Raw genomic sequence first — 15,293 nt, forward strand, 5'->3', positions numbered from 1 at the left:
AATTGCTTATTTTGCTTCTCTTTCTTGTTTCCTCTTTCTCTGGCTTTCAGTTCAACATGTCTGATGCGTTTGATAGTGAGAATCCTAGTACCCCAGATTATACAAGTGCTTCTTCTACTTCTTATTCTATCTCTTCTACTTCCTTTGTCTCTTTGTCCTCTGACGAAGAGGTTAGGGCTTTTGCTGAAACTAGGACTAAATCTGTACATGATGTCATGTCTCGATCTAATCCTGCCGTTATCCCCATTTCTTCAGATGAGGGGTCTTCTAGAGGCGACCCCTCTTCTCTTGTTAATACAGGTCATGCGCCAACCGTATCTATGTCTGACTTGTCGCCCTCTTACCGCCAAACCCTTAGGGAATTACTTCTTGCTTGTCTCGCTAGGACTGTTAGAGTTAACCCTCCCCCTAGTGCTCCTTCTGGGTTGGATGTTCAACCTCTGTCGGAGTGGGCTTGGTTGTATGATTTCACTGACCTTGATGAAGCTTCCGAGTCGTTTGAGTCTTTGCATATTTCACTACTAGAAACGACACCTACAAGGACAAATGAATAACGACCAACCAAATAAAATTATCGTGAAAACGTAAATTTGTTCAAAGTTGAGCGCGGGTCATCTAAAAATTTAAAATAAAAAACTGAACCATATTTTCTCAAAAACAAATTCTTCGTTATTTATTCTTATCTTCTGAAAATATTAAAACTCTTTCAATTTTCTCTCCTCTCAAATTCCAGGTATGGCGATGGTTACAAATTTACCATAGATAGTTTTCGAAAACCTTAGTCTTAATCAGTTTGTTGTTGTTATGGAAGGATTTGGCGACTCAGCGACGATAGCGACAACCGATAGCGGCACCGGCACTACCACGGCGGCGGCACGACCAGTTAACACTTTTGCTACAAGGACCGACGTAAGTAACTCAAATTTTTACCCTATCCTCCTTTATAGTGTATTTATTTGAATGACGTTGCTTTTACATTGCAATTTCAAAAGTTCTCAACTATATTTCAATTAATTTCTTTATTTATGTAAATGTGATGGATAATTGGTGAATTACAATTCAATTACTCTTTCCAATAGTTTGATTATCTGTGAAAGAAATTGTGATCATTTTTGTTAACAGGAATGAAGTTTGAGTATTAATCGATGTGTAATTTATTTTGTTTTGATTTCATAGTTAGTGTTCATGTGTGTAGATTGTTATAGACTATTTGCACTAGTTTAGTTGCTGGATGATCAATATGCGTAGTACGTTTGAGTTTAGTCATAACACAAAGCCTTAATCCTAATAGGTTAATGTTTTCAGGTTGGTGAGTGAGCGTGTGCGGTATGTGTATAAGACTGGCAGACTTATGTACAATAGGCAGAGGCTTGCAAGCTACTCTCACAACAAGAAGCTTAATTAGTTGGTGTGTGTATGTGTGAGGCTTGCAGGGGCAGTAGAAACAAGCATGCCGTCTTGTGTACATTATGGTTTGATCTTCTAATATAGCTGTCTAAGATGCTGTATTTTCTCTGCGATTTTTTTTGGGGTAGTTGGGGGTGTTGTTTGACAATACCATGATGTTGTGTTTTGAATATTCAATCTTGTTTTTGATACTTTTGTTCAACTTTATTTGGAGCTTTTATGTGTTTGATTTCAATGTACGACGTGCTCATGGACCTTGATTGTTGCTCGTCAGTTGAATTTGGTGTTTATTGGATACCTAGTTTCTCATTTGGTATGTGGATTGAACCTTATGAATGCTTCTTCAGTATACGAATCAGGTAAATGGTGGCTAATTGAGATAATGTAGTTCTTTAGTGCGTCTGTAACTGTAATGCAATATGAATTCTAGTGCATAAGGAGCTGATTGATAGATAGTCATAATGTTTTACTCCCTCCGTCCCGGAATACTCGACCCGGTTTGACCGGCACAGAGTTTAAGGGACTTGAATTGACTTATTTAATTTAATAGGTAGTAGTTCATAGTGGGGTATTATTTTAATATAGTTAGTGGGAAATGTGTGAAAGGGTGGGGTTGGGGGAGAGTAGGGGTTGAATTTTTAATTATTTTTTGTATGGAGTAGGGGGTAGGTGGGTTAATAGGGGTGGAGTGAGAAATAATATAATATTGTTAGAATATTTCCATTTTTAGAAACAGGTCAAGTATTAAGGGACGGCCCGATAAGGAAAACAGGTCAAGTATTCCGGGACGGAGGGAGTATTATTTGTATCCCTTGTTGTTGATAGTGTCTCTGAAGTCTGAAGTTTTTGAAGGGATGCAATTTGATTTTACTAAAGCCCTTGGCCGAAAATTCTTTATGAGTTAAAGGTACTGCATGCTATACATCTCTTTTATGCTTAATTTTGTTGACACCCCTTCTATTATATATTGGGTACAAGTTAAATGATTCTCGTAGGATCATACTAGTATATTTGTCTTCTGATTTTGCCTTGAAAGATCATCATCTGGCTCAAGGAAAAAATTCAGTGTAATGTTATTTGGATTGTGCTGGAATTTTATGGTCTGTAATAATATGTCATCTCATGAGACATTGTACTTCAAGTGTCCAAACAAAGTACTGCATACCATACCAATATCTGACTTCCATTGACATTTCGCTAGAATAATCTCTGCAGGGCCAGCGCGTCTCCATAGCTCAACGAATACATCAGTGACACTAATTCTATACGCATATAGAGTGTTGGTGTATGTCTATCCATTAATAACTTTCATGTACTAATTATAATTCGCTTAAAATGTGCAATAACCGTTGGTTTCCAAGGGAGTTGTTTTGAAAAAGGTAGACATCGTGACCGATGAGTTGGTATGTCTCTGAATTTCATTTTATTTACCATAAATATAATTAGCATGTCAAAGCTTTAAACATTATTGAAACTAGTCATCTTCTTCTTCTGAAATACCCCTCGCAAACACAAGTATTAAACTGATATTATTTCTATGTGGAATTAAGTTTTATAATTGGACAAAGCTATAAGTCATTAATAGAGTCACATAAGCTGTTACTTTAAATCCCCATTTGGATCTGTAAACTTGATTCACGTCTGTAGTCAGGTGCCCAAATATGAAGTATTTTGCCAGCCTGGATACGGCCATATTTACGTCGCATAACAGGCTTGTGTCTAAAAATCTCTGACCCAACCCTTTTAGCGCACCATTCCTTAGTTGATAATCAGAGGAATTGAGCGTCACTCACGAATTATAGATTTTGTTGTTTCTCCCAATTGGAAGGCGGAGATGGAATTACCATTGTCTCGGTATGTTTTCATCCTGTGTTTTAGTACATAATACTAACTTAGGGTTAGGTAATTTTTTTTGGAGTCTTCATTGACTTATTAGTTTGCTGAATTATATACTCAATCTTATTATTCTGTATTGTTTATCTTTCCTTCTTCTAATTACTATTTTTTCAAAACTTGATTACCCGAATACTTTTTTGTTAAATTCATTTTGTTGGATCTGTCAAAACAGAATACTGTTGGATCTTGAAACTTAACTAGAACTTTGACAATTGGCCTTTAATTAGAGCCACCTGTGTATGATACTAATTGAGATTGTTATATATGTTGTAGGAGAAAATTCAGAAAACAATGGGAGAAGAACCAACACTTTACCATGTACAAGTATATTTTCTTCATTTATATTTATTTTGGTTTTATTTTTACTTTCCCATGCCATGATATTTAACCTTTTTTGCCTCTTTTTATAGGTAGCACAAAAGGTGTTTAAGTTGAGGTCTCGTGATCGGGTTTTGAATTTTGGAGGAGGAATAACCCCTTAAAGAAATTCAAGACCAAAACCTAGTAGGGTACTTAGAACTTCAATCTAAGTTAAATGAGACAAACAAACAAAACCGTGTTCTTACCAATCGCATGGATACGGTACAAGAAGAAAACAATGAACTTAAGAGTCGCATGAGTTCAGTTAAAGATGAGCTTAATGAGCTTAAAGCACTTAAAGAAGTGTTCTTACAACACTTTTCAAGCGATTTCACTTCAAAAGAGAACATTTCAACTAGTTAGATTTTTATTTTGTTCTTTTAGATTGAACAAGAATTACTTATCTTTTAGCTTTTTAAGAATTTAAACACAAGGGGATATGATTTTTTTATTTCACATAACTTGAAATTCTATTGTAAAATTTTTTTGAGTAATGAAATTTTCATCTGTTGTAATTGATTTATAGTTTTCTATATTGTTACACAGGGAAATGTAGGTGCATCGAAAAGCGTAAATAATATTATTATGATTGCAATATTAACGACATAATAGTTGGTCGTTATTGCCAAAATTCAAATTTTTAGACCGTTGGGAAGGACATTTACAAGGGATTTTTTGGTCGTTATTTCTTAATTTATCATCGTGAATAAGTATTTAACGACGAATTATTTTTTCGTCATTATTAATAACGACGGATTACCGGTTCGTCGTTTACAATTAACGACGGGTTATTATTTCGTCGTTAATAATTAACGACGAATTATGATTTCGTTGTTAAAATTTAACAACGAAACAATAATCGGTCGTTAATTCTTAACGATGAACTGATAATCCTTCGTTAATGCTTAACGACGAAAAAGTAATTCGTCGTTAATAAACGTTAATTATTTACGACGAACATCGTCGTTAAAGCCAATAATGACGGAACCTATTACAACGAACATCATGACCGTCGTTAAAGGTTTTAATGACGAAAATTGAGGCTTTTAACGACGAAATTGTTCGTCGTTAAATGTCTTTTTTCTAGTAGTGTTTACAGACGTCGTGAGTCTGCTTTTATGGCGTCTTTTGAGAACATCCATCAGATAACATAGGACATGACTCGGGAAGACATTACCAATCTTAGCTCGTATCCTCTGTACGTGGAAGAAGAGATTCCTGCTGGCTCGATTGCTCATTTTCTATCTGCGGGCACAAGCAAGCATGGGCCTCTGTATGCAGAGCTGAACACTGACTGGTTGAACCGCGCAAACAGGCTTCACTACGCTGGGGTGGGAAATGACTTTTTTTCCATGCCGGAAGGCTATTCTTTGGTCTTTCCGGAATCATTTGACCGCATTACTCATCCTCCTCCTGGCCATATTGGTGTGTATGTCCACCATCTTTATTATGGGCTCCGCTTTCCTTTAGAGCCCACTCTTGTGAAAATACTCAAGGCCTTTAACATTTGCCTTTCCCAACTCCATCCCCTCGCTGTACGGGGTCTGATCTGCTATCTGTGGGTCTGCCGTTTTAAAGGCATTCCCGAGACATTGTCCCTCTACAAACGTGTTCATCATCTTCGCCCTTCCTCTACCTCTCCAGACTCTGTTGGTTGGTACTCCCTTTACTCTGCGAAGTTGAAGATGACTTCTCTTGGCACCCCTACTTGGGTGAGAAATTGGAATGACCGCTTCTTTTGGGTTAAGGTACCTGAGGATTACCCTGTTCCCGTGGGATTTGTCTCTCAACGTTTAATGGCGGGCATTGAGACATTCACAGGTCTGCTTCAAGAAGATGAGGCATTCGATTGGTTAGAGACGGTGCCTGTTGTCTCGGACACGGGGAAGGATTACCGTGCCCTGAAAAATTGGCTTCCTCCATCCAGCTACATCTTGCATAATGACATGCTTCCTGCCACGTTCTTATGTAATACCGAACCTCAAGGTTGGTGTTCTTTTTTCTTCCTTTTCTTCTTCCCCCCCCCCCCCTTTATTTCACATAGTACGTTTCTTTTGCTTTTGATCTTATTTTGGATCATGTTGTCGCTTATTTGTTGCTCTGCTCCTGCACAGGTCGATAGTTTGTGAATTTGGCCACCATTGGTCTGGGTCCAAACGAGGAGATTTTGCGCAACGAGCCTCTGACCCCCCTGCAGAGGAAATTTATAAAACTGTAGGGGGTGTTTTTGGTTCGCATCGCAAGTATGCTCTTTTCCTACAAGGGGGGCGGTCTTTTAGAAAACCATTGTATTTTTGTACCACGAAGGAGTCGCCACCAAACATTGTTTACAGTCTCGTTTGGAAAGACCGCAATTGACTCTATTTTGGATAAGGCTTTGAATCCTCAAAACGGATGGGTGAGATCCGGGCATGGGAACGAAATGCTTATTCCGCGAGCTTTATAAATATTCAAGTACGTTGGCACAACATTTTTTCGAAAATATACCCTAGATTAGACTATGTGGGTTTGAATTTAGAGCAAATAGAATCTCTAATTGTATGGTGGTCACTTTTCTTTAAAGATTGATTTAAAGGAACCTAAGGCCGGTTTGTCCAAGAAATTATCTTTGTTAATCGTGATGTAACCTTGTATTTTGTTATATTTAGCATGTGCGGTGATGAAAGCAATAAAGCGAAGAAAGCAACATCACAATACTAAATAAAGTGCGGAATTAGTAAATACAAGACCCCCTAAATATGGACTAGGGAGTAGGTCCACATTGCCTAGAAATGGACTAGGCAAGTAAAGGTGCGGAATTGAAATTACGTTATTAAAATTGCGGTATTGAAATTGCGGAATTGAAAGGTGCGATATTGAAATTGCGGAATTGAAAGGTGCGATATTGAAATGGCAATATAGAATGGTGCATAATTGAAACTTGTACTTGGGCACATGAGATTCGAACGCCAAGCGGTTCCTTAAAAATAAGTGCGCCCGACACGAATTCAAAGCCAAAAATCTGAACTTGGGAGAGGTTGCTCAACCCAAATATCCTAGATTTTGCATATTGAACTTGAACATGAAAACTTGAATATTGAGGTATTGAATTTGAAAGCTTGAATATTGAAGTATTGAATTGTAAATGCTTGAACTTGAAAGGACCCTAGTTTAGAGAAGTAGCCATGAACAACCATAAACATGGTGGGATCTTGAAATTTGAAAACTTGAACTTGTATATTGAAAAATGGAGTTTTAAATCTCAAAAGACTAAACCTTTAAGGATTAAAAGGTGTCATCTTTGATTACTCCATGCTTGAAAGTGATTCTTGTTCAAAGAAGTGATTTTAAACAACTTTGAACATCCTTGAATCTTGAAAGTTTGCATTTTTGTATTTTGAAAAGTTTGGATTTTTGAAAAACATGTATGATTGTTAGAAGTGGCATTTTTAATAATAAAAATACCAACTTGCTAATCATTTTGAAATCAAAACAACATAATTGATTAGAGTGGGATTCGGATTTACCTATTTAGGTTTAGGCAAGAGCTCCCAATTGCTTTTGAATCAGAGATTTTGTATGTGTTTTGAAGGGTTTTTTATTTGTATTCTGTTTTTCCTCCTCTTTTGATGCTCAAAATGAGGGGAATTTATAGGAGGGATGGGTGCAAGACGCCAGCACACGCCAGCGCAGCACGCCGAGGCAGCGCTGGGCGCCGGTGACGTGGCGTGAATGCCGCCAAAACAAGGACGCGGGCTCCGTCCTTGTTTCGTCTTGTAGTGCTGTACCTTTGTACGAATAGTACTAGGCTTGGAGTTTTGTGTTTGCTTGGAGGTTAAGGAATTATTTTGCATCTAAAAACAAGCCCTTCTCGGTTTTTGAATTCCGGTTGTACGAGACGGGGCCCGACATGCTCGGTTTTGTGGGTCGGCGCCCGAATTTGACTTGCCTTATATGATTTTGAGTGAAAAAGACCTAGTAAAACCAATGGGATGGTCTACTAGATGAGATTATACTTGGATTTTGATATTGGATTTTGAAAGTTGTATTTTGTACCGAGTTCTGGGAGGGGAACGACCTCGGGAATTGGATTTTGGATTTTGAATTTGGAAATATTCTTAGCAATTGGGATTTCCGCCTGGAGTTATTCCAATCACCTAGTAAGGATAATGATATCGTCATCATCCCAGAGGGGAGACACAAATTAGGTGTCTACAGAAACCCCCACTTTGACTGAGCGTTCGGTTAGGACAACGCAAGTCAAAGTATTTCGAAAGGGACGGAGAATGATCAAGATGTTCTGCAATCGAGACCACTCTTTGTAAGCCGGTACCTGCATAAATCAGGCGTTAGAAAAAAAGGATAGAGTCTACCTCGGTGCGGTTGTGACGACTCCGATTTGTACTTGTACTTTTCCGCTTTCAGTTCAGGACGGAGCTTGGCATCGAAAATTTTGAAATTGAATTTTTTAATCTTGAATTTTTGAATTTGAACACCCGGAGTTGATCCGTTGGGGATGTGCTTTCCTGGGGATAAGAGCTTTTTACTGGCCCTTAAAATTTTGAAATTTCGACTGACTTTTCTGAAGCTTGGGTCCGTTGGGAGTTGAACGCCTGAGTCGTTGTATTTTTTGGACTTTATATTCTTGAAATATTTATCTGTTTGTACTTGGAGATACAGGTGCATACCCGTTTTTTTCGGTGGATGGCCTGATGCGATGTTTGATGCTTGGTGCGGAAGACCGGAGCAGCAAAGGACGTGCAATCAGCACGGGAGACCGCGCGCGCTGAAGATTCGCGCATGCAGCGGGCAGCGCTGGGCGCTGGGCCTGCGTGCGGCGCGGGGCTGCGCTATATAAGCGCCCCTTGCCGTGCCATTTTGATGAGCAACCTCTTGCTTTCTTGCTCTCTTTCTCTCTCAAAGGTCGAATTGTCTTCCCTTGGTCTTGTTCTTGCCTTATCCATGTAAGTAATTCATGTTTTGCTTATGAAATAACTCTAGGATTGCATGTAGTTTTTATTTTCTCGTACTTTGAAATGATGCTTGTATGCTTAAGCTTCTTGAATCTTGTAGAAGATTGTTTGATAGCCACTTGAACTTGAACTGTTGGAACTTGTAGTTTTGAATTTTTTGAAAGTTTTCTTGAATGTTGTACCTGGTATTTGTGGATACTAGTCTCACTGGTGACCTGGCGGGGTCTCAGGTAGAGAAATAGGTTAAGATGCCTTGATGTTGCTTTGTAGAGTTTTGAAATTTTGGCTTCGGCATGGGTAGCCTAGGCGTTGATGTTGAACTTGTATACCTGCTTCGGCATGGGTAGCTTAGGTGTTGGTGTTGAACTTGTATACCTGCTTCGGCATGGGTAGCCTAGGCGTTGGTATTGAACTTGTATACCTGCTTCGGCATGGGTAGCCTAGGCGTTGGTGTTGAACTTGTATACCTGCTTCGGCATGGGTAGCCTAGGCGTTGGTGTTGAACTTGTACTTTGAACTAGAGGTCCTTTGGGGATTTGTTTTGACTTTGTATAGGCTAGTATAGGATAGCCCCCAGTTTAGAATTTTGACATTTTGTACTTTACTTGATTTAGTATGCCTCGTCACACTCGGAGAAAGCTTGCCGAATCGTGTGCGGTTCGAGCTGCTGAGGAGGATGCTTCGGATGATGAAGCGGCTGCAATAAACGCGCCAGGTGGGGGTATGGTTCCCCGAGAGGCGCCCACTTTTGCTGGTACTGGTTGGAGTCCTTCCGACCTGGTGTTTCGGCCAGAGTGGCACTTGTCCCAGCGGCCTCGCGCTGGCTTGGTGAGTCTTGTACTGTGTTTTGAGTTTGTATCTTGTACTTGTATAGGTTTGGAATTGACTCGTTCACCTGTAGGCCGATGGACAGTCGTTTCGTACTTTCTAGTCCTTGGTGGAGGTTCAGAAGGCCTTTAAAGCCCTTCGTGCTGATGAGGAGGCCATGGATATTTGGTCGCAGACTGGCCTGGCTGATTTCTGGCGTGCCATGGGAGGCACTTCGAGGAGAACGGGGATCAAGCCCTGCCTGTGCACTTTGTTGGAGCGGTGGTGGGATACCACCAACACTTTCCACATGTCATGGGGGAGATCACCATTACCCCCTTTGAGTTTGCTATGATCACGGGTCTTCCTTTTTCTGAGAGGAACGTGACCTTTGATCCGGAGCTGACGTGGCGCTCTGCCACTGCCAGGGACTTGCTTGGCCATGTTGTTGACTTGTCGGAGGACGACACCCATGCCTCCGTGACGGCGATTGTGGATGCTATCTGCGGTGTAGGTGTGTCTGCGGAGCAGAGAGTTAGGCTCTTCCTCCTAGTTTTGGTAAGCAGAGTGATGGCCCCGAGCAGGAACAGTCGGGTGCACATCAGACTTCTGTCCGTTCTGAGGGACTTGAGGGCTGTTTCGAGCTACAACTAGGGTGGTTTGGTGTATAGCCACCTCTTGTATGAGCTGAAGCAGGCCTCCCGGACTGCGCCGGGGAGCGATCCGAGCATGGCTGCACTGTGGAGTGTGCTGGAGGTATTTAAGACTCCTTGTACTTTGTATATTGTACTTGTATGTTTGTATTTGAACTTGACTGATGTTTTGCTTGCTTCTTGAAAGATTTGGATATATGAGCACTTTCCGACTTTGGCGCCATATCGTACTAGAGATGCGGCTTACCCGTATGCTGCCTCTTGGATAGGAGCGGTGCGCGTTAGGGTGCCTCTGGCGACTTCCCGCAGAGCTTGGAGAGTTCTACCTGCTACCGAGGTAATCTTTTGTACTATTTTGCTCTCTTGTATTTGTATTTGTATTGTTGCTTGAGTTGTCTGCTTTGTAGGTGGTGTGGCGTCCTTTTGTCAATGCGCTTGTACCTGAAGGAAATATGTCCTTCACCCAAGGTGCATTAAGTCTAATACCAAGGTTCAGATTAATTGCGAACAATTAATTCAGTGAGATCAAGTGATCGGAACAGCTAGCTGGAGCAATGCTTCCGATCAGTGAGTTCTAATGGATATTGAACTCACAACTTACTCTTGACTGAACCTACAAGGTCACACCAATGACACGTAACAGATCACCGGATTAAATGAATCGGAAATTCATTTAATAGCTTTTCGGGATTTAAGTTGGAAACGTATTATACGATACGACCTTGCATCGGAATCGTATATCGTATCGCGAATATTCGTAAGCTAGGAGAAACGAATAAATCATATCGTACGACGGTGATTCGTCGTATACGAAACGATAAATAATATATCGGAAATATATTAAACGCGGATACGAGGAGCGGCCCACGAGCCGAGTGCACGAAGCACTCAAGGCCCATGGGCGCGCGCGCTAGGCTAGCAAGCAAGGCGACACAACAGCGCTGGCCCATGGCCGAGCAGCTGTGTGCGCGCGCGGGCCAAGACCACGACACAGCAAGCAGCAACGCGGCCCACGGCCCAGCTCGCTGTGCGTGTGCGTGTGATGCTGCGCGGGCTTGCTAGATGGCCTTGCCTTATGGCTTGGTCGGTTAGTAAGGTTATGTAAATAACCTTATGACCTAATTTCCAACTAAAGCAATCACAATTCAGATTACACACAACCCTAGGAGAAAACAGAGAACCCTAATTCTCTCTGTGCCTCCATAGTGTGTTCATCCCAAAAAGCAAATCTCTTGATCGATTGTCTAAGCTACGATAATCAAGACGGATCTGATCGTGTCGGTGAACCAAGTAGAGGAACGACAAGTGGAGTTCTTTGTTCGTGTTCGTTGACAGATTATTGTGGAAAACACGCTTCGAATGTAAGTTTGCTTAACCTGTGCTTTATACATGTTTCCTGGCTTTGGGGATTGTTCCGCACATGTTATTATGTTTAATTGTATTCCCCTACAGTGGTATCATGACCCTGATTTATTCAAAGCATGAATTAGCATGATTATTATTGTTTTTGCATTGTCGAAATTTTTGGAATTTTTGTTGATTTTTCGGAATTTTTTCGAATTATGGGATTAATTGCGAAATTGGCAGTTCCGAAATCAAAAATATTCGCTTTTTCGATTTTTAAAACCCTAATCTGATGGAAACGATTTTCTAAGATCAACTCATGGGAATAGAATTGCGAAAACAGGCCTTGAAGCATCAGTTTTTGGGCGTTTTTGTTAATTTTTCATTAAAAATTAAATGTGTCGGACAGTAATTCAATTAAAAGGTCGACCTAAACTACTCGGAATTTCTTGAATTTTGATACAATGTTTCTGGGTACATGCTTGATCTATGGTAAAAATTTCAGATTTTTCCGATAAGTATAAACCCTAATTTTGCCTTTCCCTAATTCGTAAAATTTACAACCCTAATTGATTTTTAATTAATTATGGATTAATAATTCGGTTAATTGGGAAAGGGGGTATAATTTCATGGGTCAGTGGCTAATTTTAAAAATTATTGGATTAAAATTTTGAATGGTTTCGTTAATTTTAATCACACTTAAACCAATTTATTAATAATCAGAAATTTAATTGTTTATGAACGATGTAAAATTTCGGATTTTGTTAATTAAAGGTTCAAATTTTAAAGTTGATTCGATCGTTCTTAAAAGTTTGAATATAGTTAGCCCTTGATTTATTAATTTTACGAAATTGGATTGTCGTTTAAATTTATTAAATCGTTAAAAATCGTTGTTTTTCGAAAAATTAAATCGCAACTTTTTTGAAAAATAAAATTAATGCAAGTTCGTGAATTAAAATTTAATTTTAATTAGGTTGGTCCGTTTTACGAACCAAAAACATGAACATGGGCATGATGGAAGTATGGCTCGTCGAGCCATACGAGGCCGTTATGCGAGCCGTGCCATGCGACACAGGCAGCAGCACGAGCTGTGTGCCTCGTGCGCGCTAGGCAAGGTAGGGGCGGGCGATGCCTGCGGGGCTGCGACGAAGCAAAGCGCGATGCTTGCGACGTCGAGCGCCCACGATGCACAACACACACGCAACGCAGGGCAGCTAGGTTGCGGGTACGCGATGCGCATGCGCAAGGCATGGCGCGCGACGCGTGTGGGCGAGGCATGGCGCGCGAGCGATGGCATGCTATGCGATGCAATGAACTGGGCGCGCGCGGGAAATGCTCGTGTGCTCTTGGTCCTTTCGCACGACGGGCTGGGCGCAAGCCTAGGCCGTTTGATTGAACTTTTTTTTTAAATCGTTTAATTAGTTGTGCTTCGTGTATTTGCATTAATTTGGGCTAACGAGATTTTTAATTTAATATTTTATTTGTTTGGGCCGGGCCGCGAGTTTTGATTTAATATTCCATAATTAATTATCCGGAATAATTATTGGTTTGAGTTGGAGCCACTAAATGAAATTAAAATGAAATAATTATTTTAATTATTTCGTAGGTCGCATTATTTTAATTAAATTCAATTTTAATTAGAATAAAGTCTAAGGATTAATAATTTGGAAATTGATTAATCTTTTAAGACGCGTTTATGTGAACGTGAATTTTAATTAACTCACGTAAATACTTGCATATTAACATGGGCCATTCGTTTTAGCATACGAATGGGTGAATGCGTAGAATATATATTTTATGCAATGCAGGTACTCCAAGTGACTAGTATGGACAAATTTGGGATAGTTAAATACGGTCTGCGCACCGTTCTATCTTTGAATGTAATGTTTTAAATATGGTCTGCGTACCATGGAAATTTTGATGTAATTTATTATTTTCAAGTATTTCTAAGTTTAGAACTTTAAGTTAGCATTTGAACGAAGATTCAAGACGATGCCAAGCTAACAAGGAGGTGATGAAGATTGGATGCTTCAAGACAAGAAGTTTTGGGCCATACTAGATCACCAATTATTTATTCAATTTAATATATATATTATGCGTGAATGTATGAATGTATGTATGCTTTGCATGAACAGGTTGTTTCCTATGAATCGATTAGTTTTAAGTTCACTAAATAATCGAACCAACATAGAAACAACTAGGTCCAAGTAATATTGAGTTTTAAAAATGGCCTTCCAAATCAACACTTACAAAAATCTAGGGATCTAAGATAGTAGGTTTACGCTAAAGCGAGGTGCTATTTTAGTTGACTTAGATGGTAAGGCGTCCTAAAGGAGCACGTTGATTGTGGTTACAACTCAAAAAACAATGGCATTAAGTTGTGGCAATGGGATAAATTATGGCATTAATTTATTAACCAAGAGTAATTTGGAGATTACTAACAATAGGTTTTGCTTACCTAAAATCTTAAAATACTTAAGACATGCTAAAGCTGCTTAAGGATTTAGGACTTTTGGGGTCTTGGAATCGTTTCATTCATTTCGGACCATGTTTTTGCTTTTTTCATGAATGAAATGTTTTAATAGCTTTAATGATTGCATGTTTGCTTTTATTTCAAAGTTATTGAATTGTATGAATGGTTTTTTATTGCAAATTCTTTTCGATTGTAGTAATCAAAATGGTCGCAAACATAACAACAATCATATCATCTGAAATTCTGGATGTCGAGTTAGACTTGACTAATTTTCTTGAATGGAAAGGGAAATTTGTTGAAGTTTTGAAAGTTAATGGCATTCATTATGTCATTGAACAACCTTTCCCTAGCTATGATGCGCGAGGCATGACTCCTGAAAGGTACAGAAGTTGGGCACTTCACAAGTACCTTGTCACGGAATTCATCCTTAAGTCTATCCCTGAGAGTTGGAGAGGGAGGTTCATTACTTTTGAACCTCAAGCTCTCCTAAGTAGCCTCGAGGATAAGTGTGCGGGTTTTCGACCCTTGTGCCAAACTGGTGGCAATGGGGTTGACGAATTGGCTAATTCGATGAGCAATCTCAAGCTCATAAACCCACGCAAGTCGTGCCTAGAAGTCGAACTTCTGGAGGCACAAAGGCGCATCTACTCTGTCAAGATGGACAAAAACACATCAATTCGGTCTCATGTGGATATGATGTCTGGATTATTTTTCACAATTGAGAGACTTGGTGGTTCCATCAAAGAGTCGGTAGCTATTGCACTAGTGCTGAATTCTCTTCATAAGGATTATGAGGGTTTTAAGATGCACTATCTCTTTCATCAGAAAGAGAGCACATTCTCTGAACTTGTGGAATTACTCATGAAATGCGAGAAAATCCTTAAGTTCAATCAAGACCCTTTGAATGTGAGGTGCACTAAATTCAAGAAAATAGGCAAGGGGAAGAAAAGCAAGGCTGCATCTTCGTCCACTACCGGAGGGCATCTGGCGCCTTCTAAGAGCAAGATGAAGAAGAATGCTTCTCCTTCCACATCGCAATGCTTCAATTGTAATGAAATTGGTCATTACAAGCGAGATTGCCCCAAACTAAAGGAAGAGAAGAAGGACGGAAACGTTGCTTCTCCTTCAGGTATGTATGTTATACATTGTAATCTAGCTAATTCTACTTCTTGGGTATTAGATACTGGTTGTGGCTCACACTTATGTTCCAATCCACAGGGACTAAGGAGAAGTAGCAAGCTTGATAAAGGCGAGATGGATCTACGCGTGGGAAATGGAGCACGGATTGCTGCATTAGCCGTAGGATCTTATTTTATTTCTTTGCCTAGTGGGTTTGTTTTGGAACTAGAAAACTGTTACTATGTTCCTAGTATCACCAGAAACATCATTTTCGTTTCAAGT

At 39.9% G+C, this 15,293-nt stretch overlaps 1 protein-coding gene across 1 annotated transcript; it reads left to right on the forward strand.

Annotated features, from left to right (window-relative positions):
* On the forward strand, positions 1-901 carry LOC130464376 (uncharacterized). Its single transcript, XM_056833912.1, has 2 exons — positions 1-733; positions 812-901. The coding sequence occupies exon 1, from the start codon at positions 57-59 to the stop codon at positions 552-554; it is 498 nt and encodes a 165-aa protein (XP_056689890.1). The 5' UTR covers positions 1-56; the 3' UTR covers positions 555-733; positions 812-901.
* The last annotated feature ends 14,392 nt before the right edge of the window (positions 902-15,293 follow it).

The sequence above is a fragment of the Spinacia oleracea genome, chromosome 6, assembly GCF_020520425.1.
Source record: "Spinacia oleracea cultivar Varoflay chromosome 6, BTI_SOV_V1, whole genome shotgun sequence".
Taxonomy (NCBI): domain Eukaryota; kingdom Viridiplantae; phylum Streptophyta; class Magnoliopsida; order Caryophyllales; family Amaranthaceae; genus Spinacia; species Spinacia oleracea.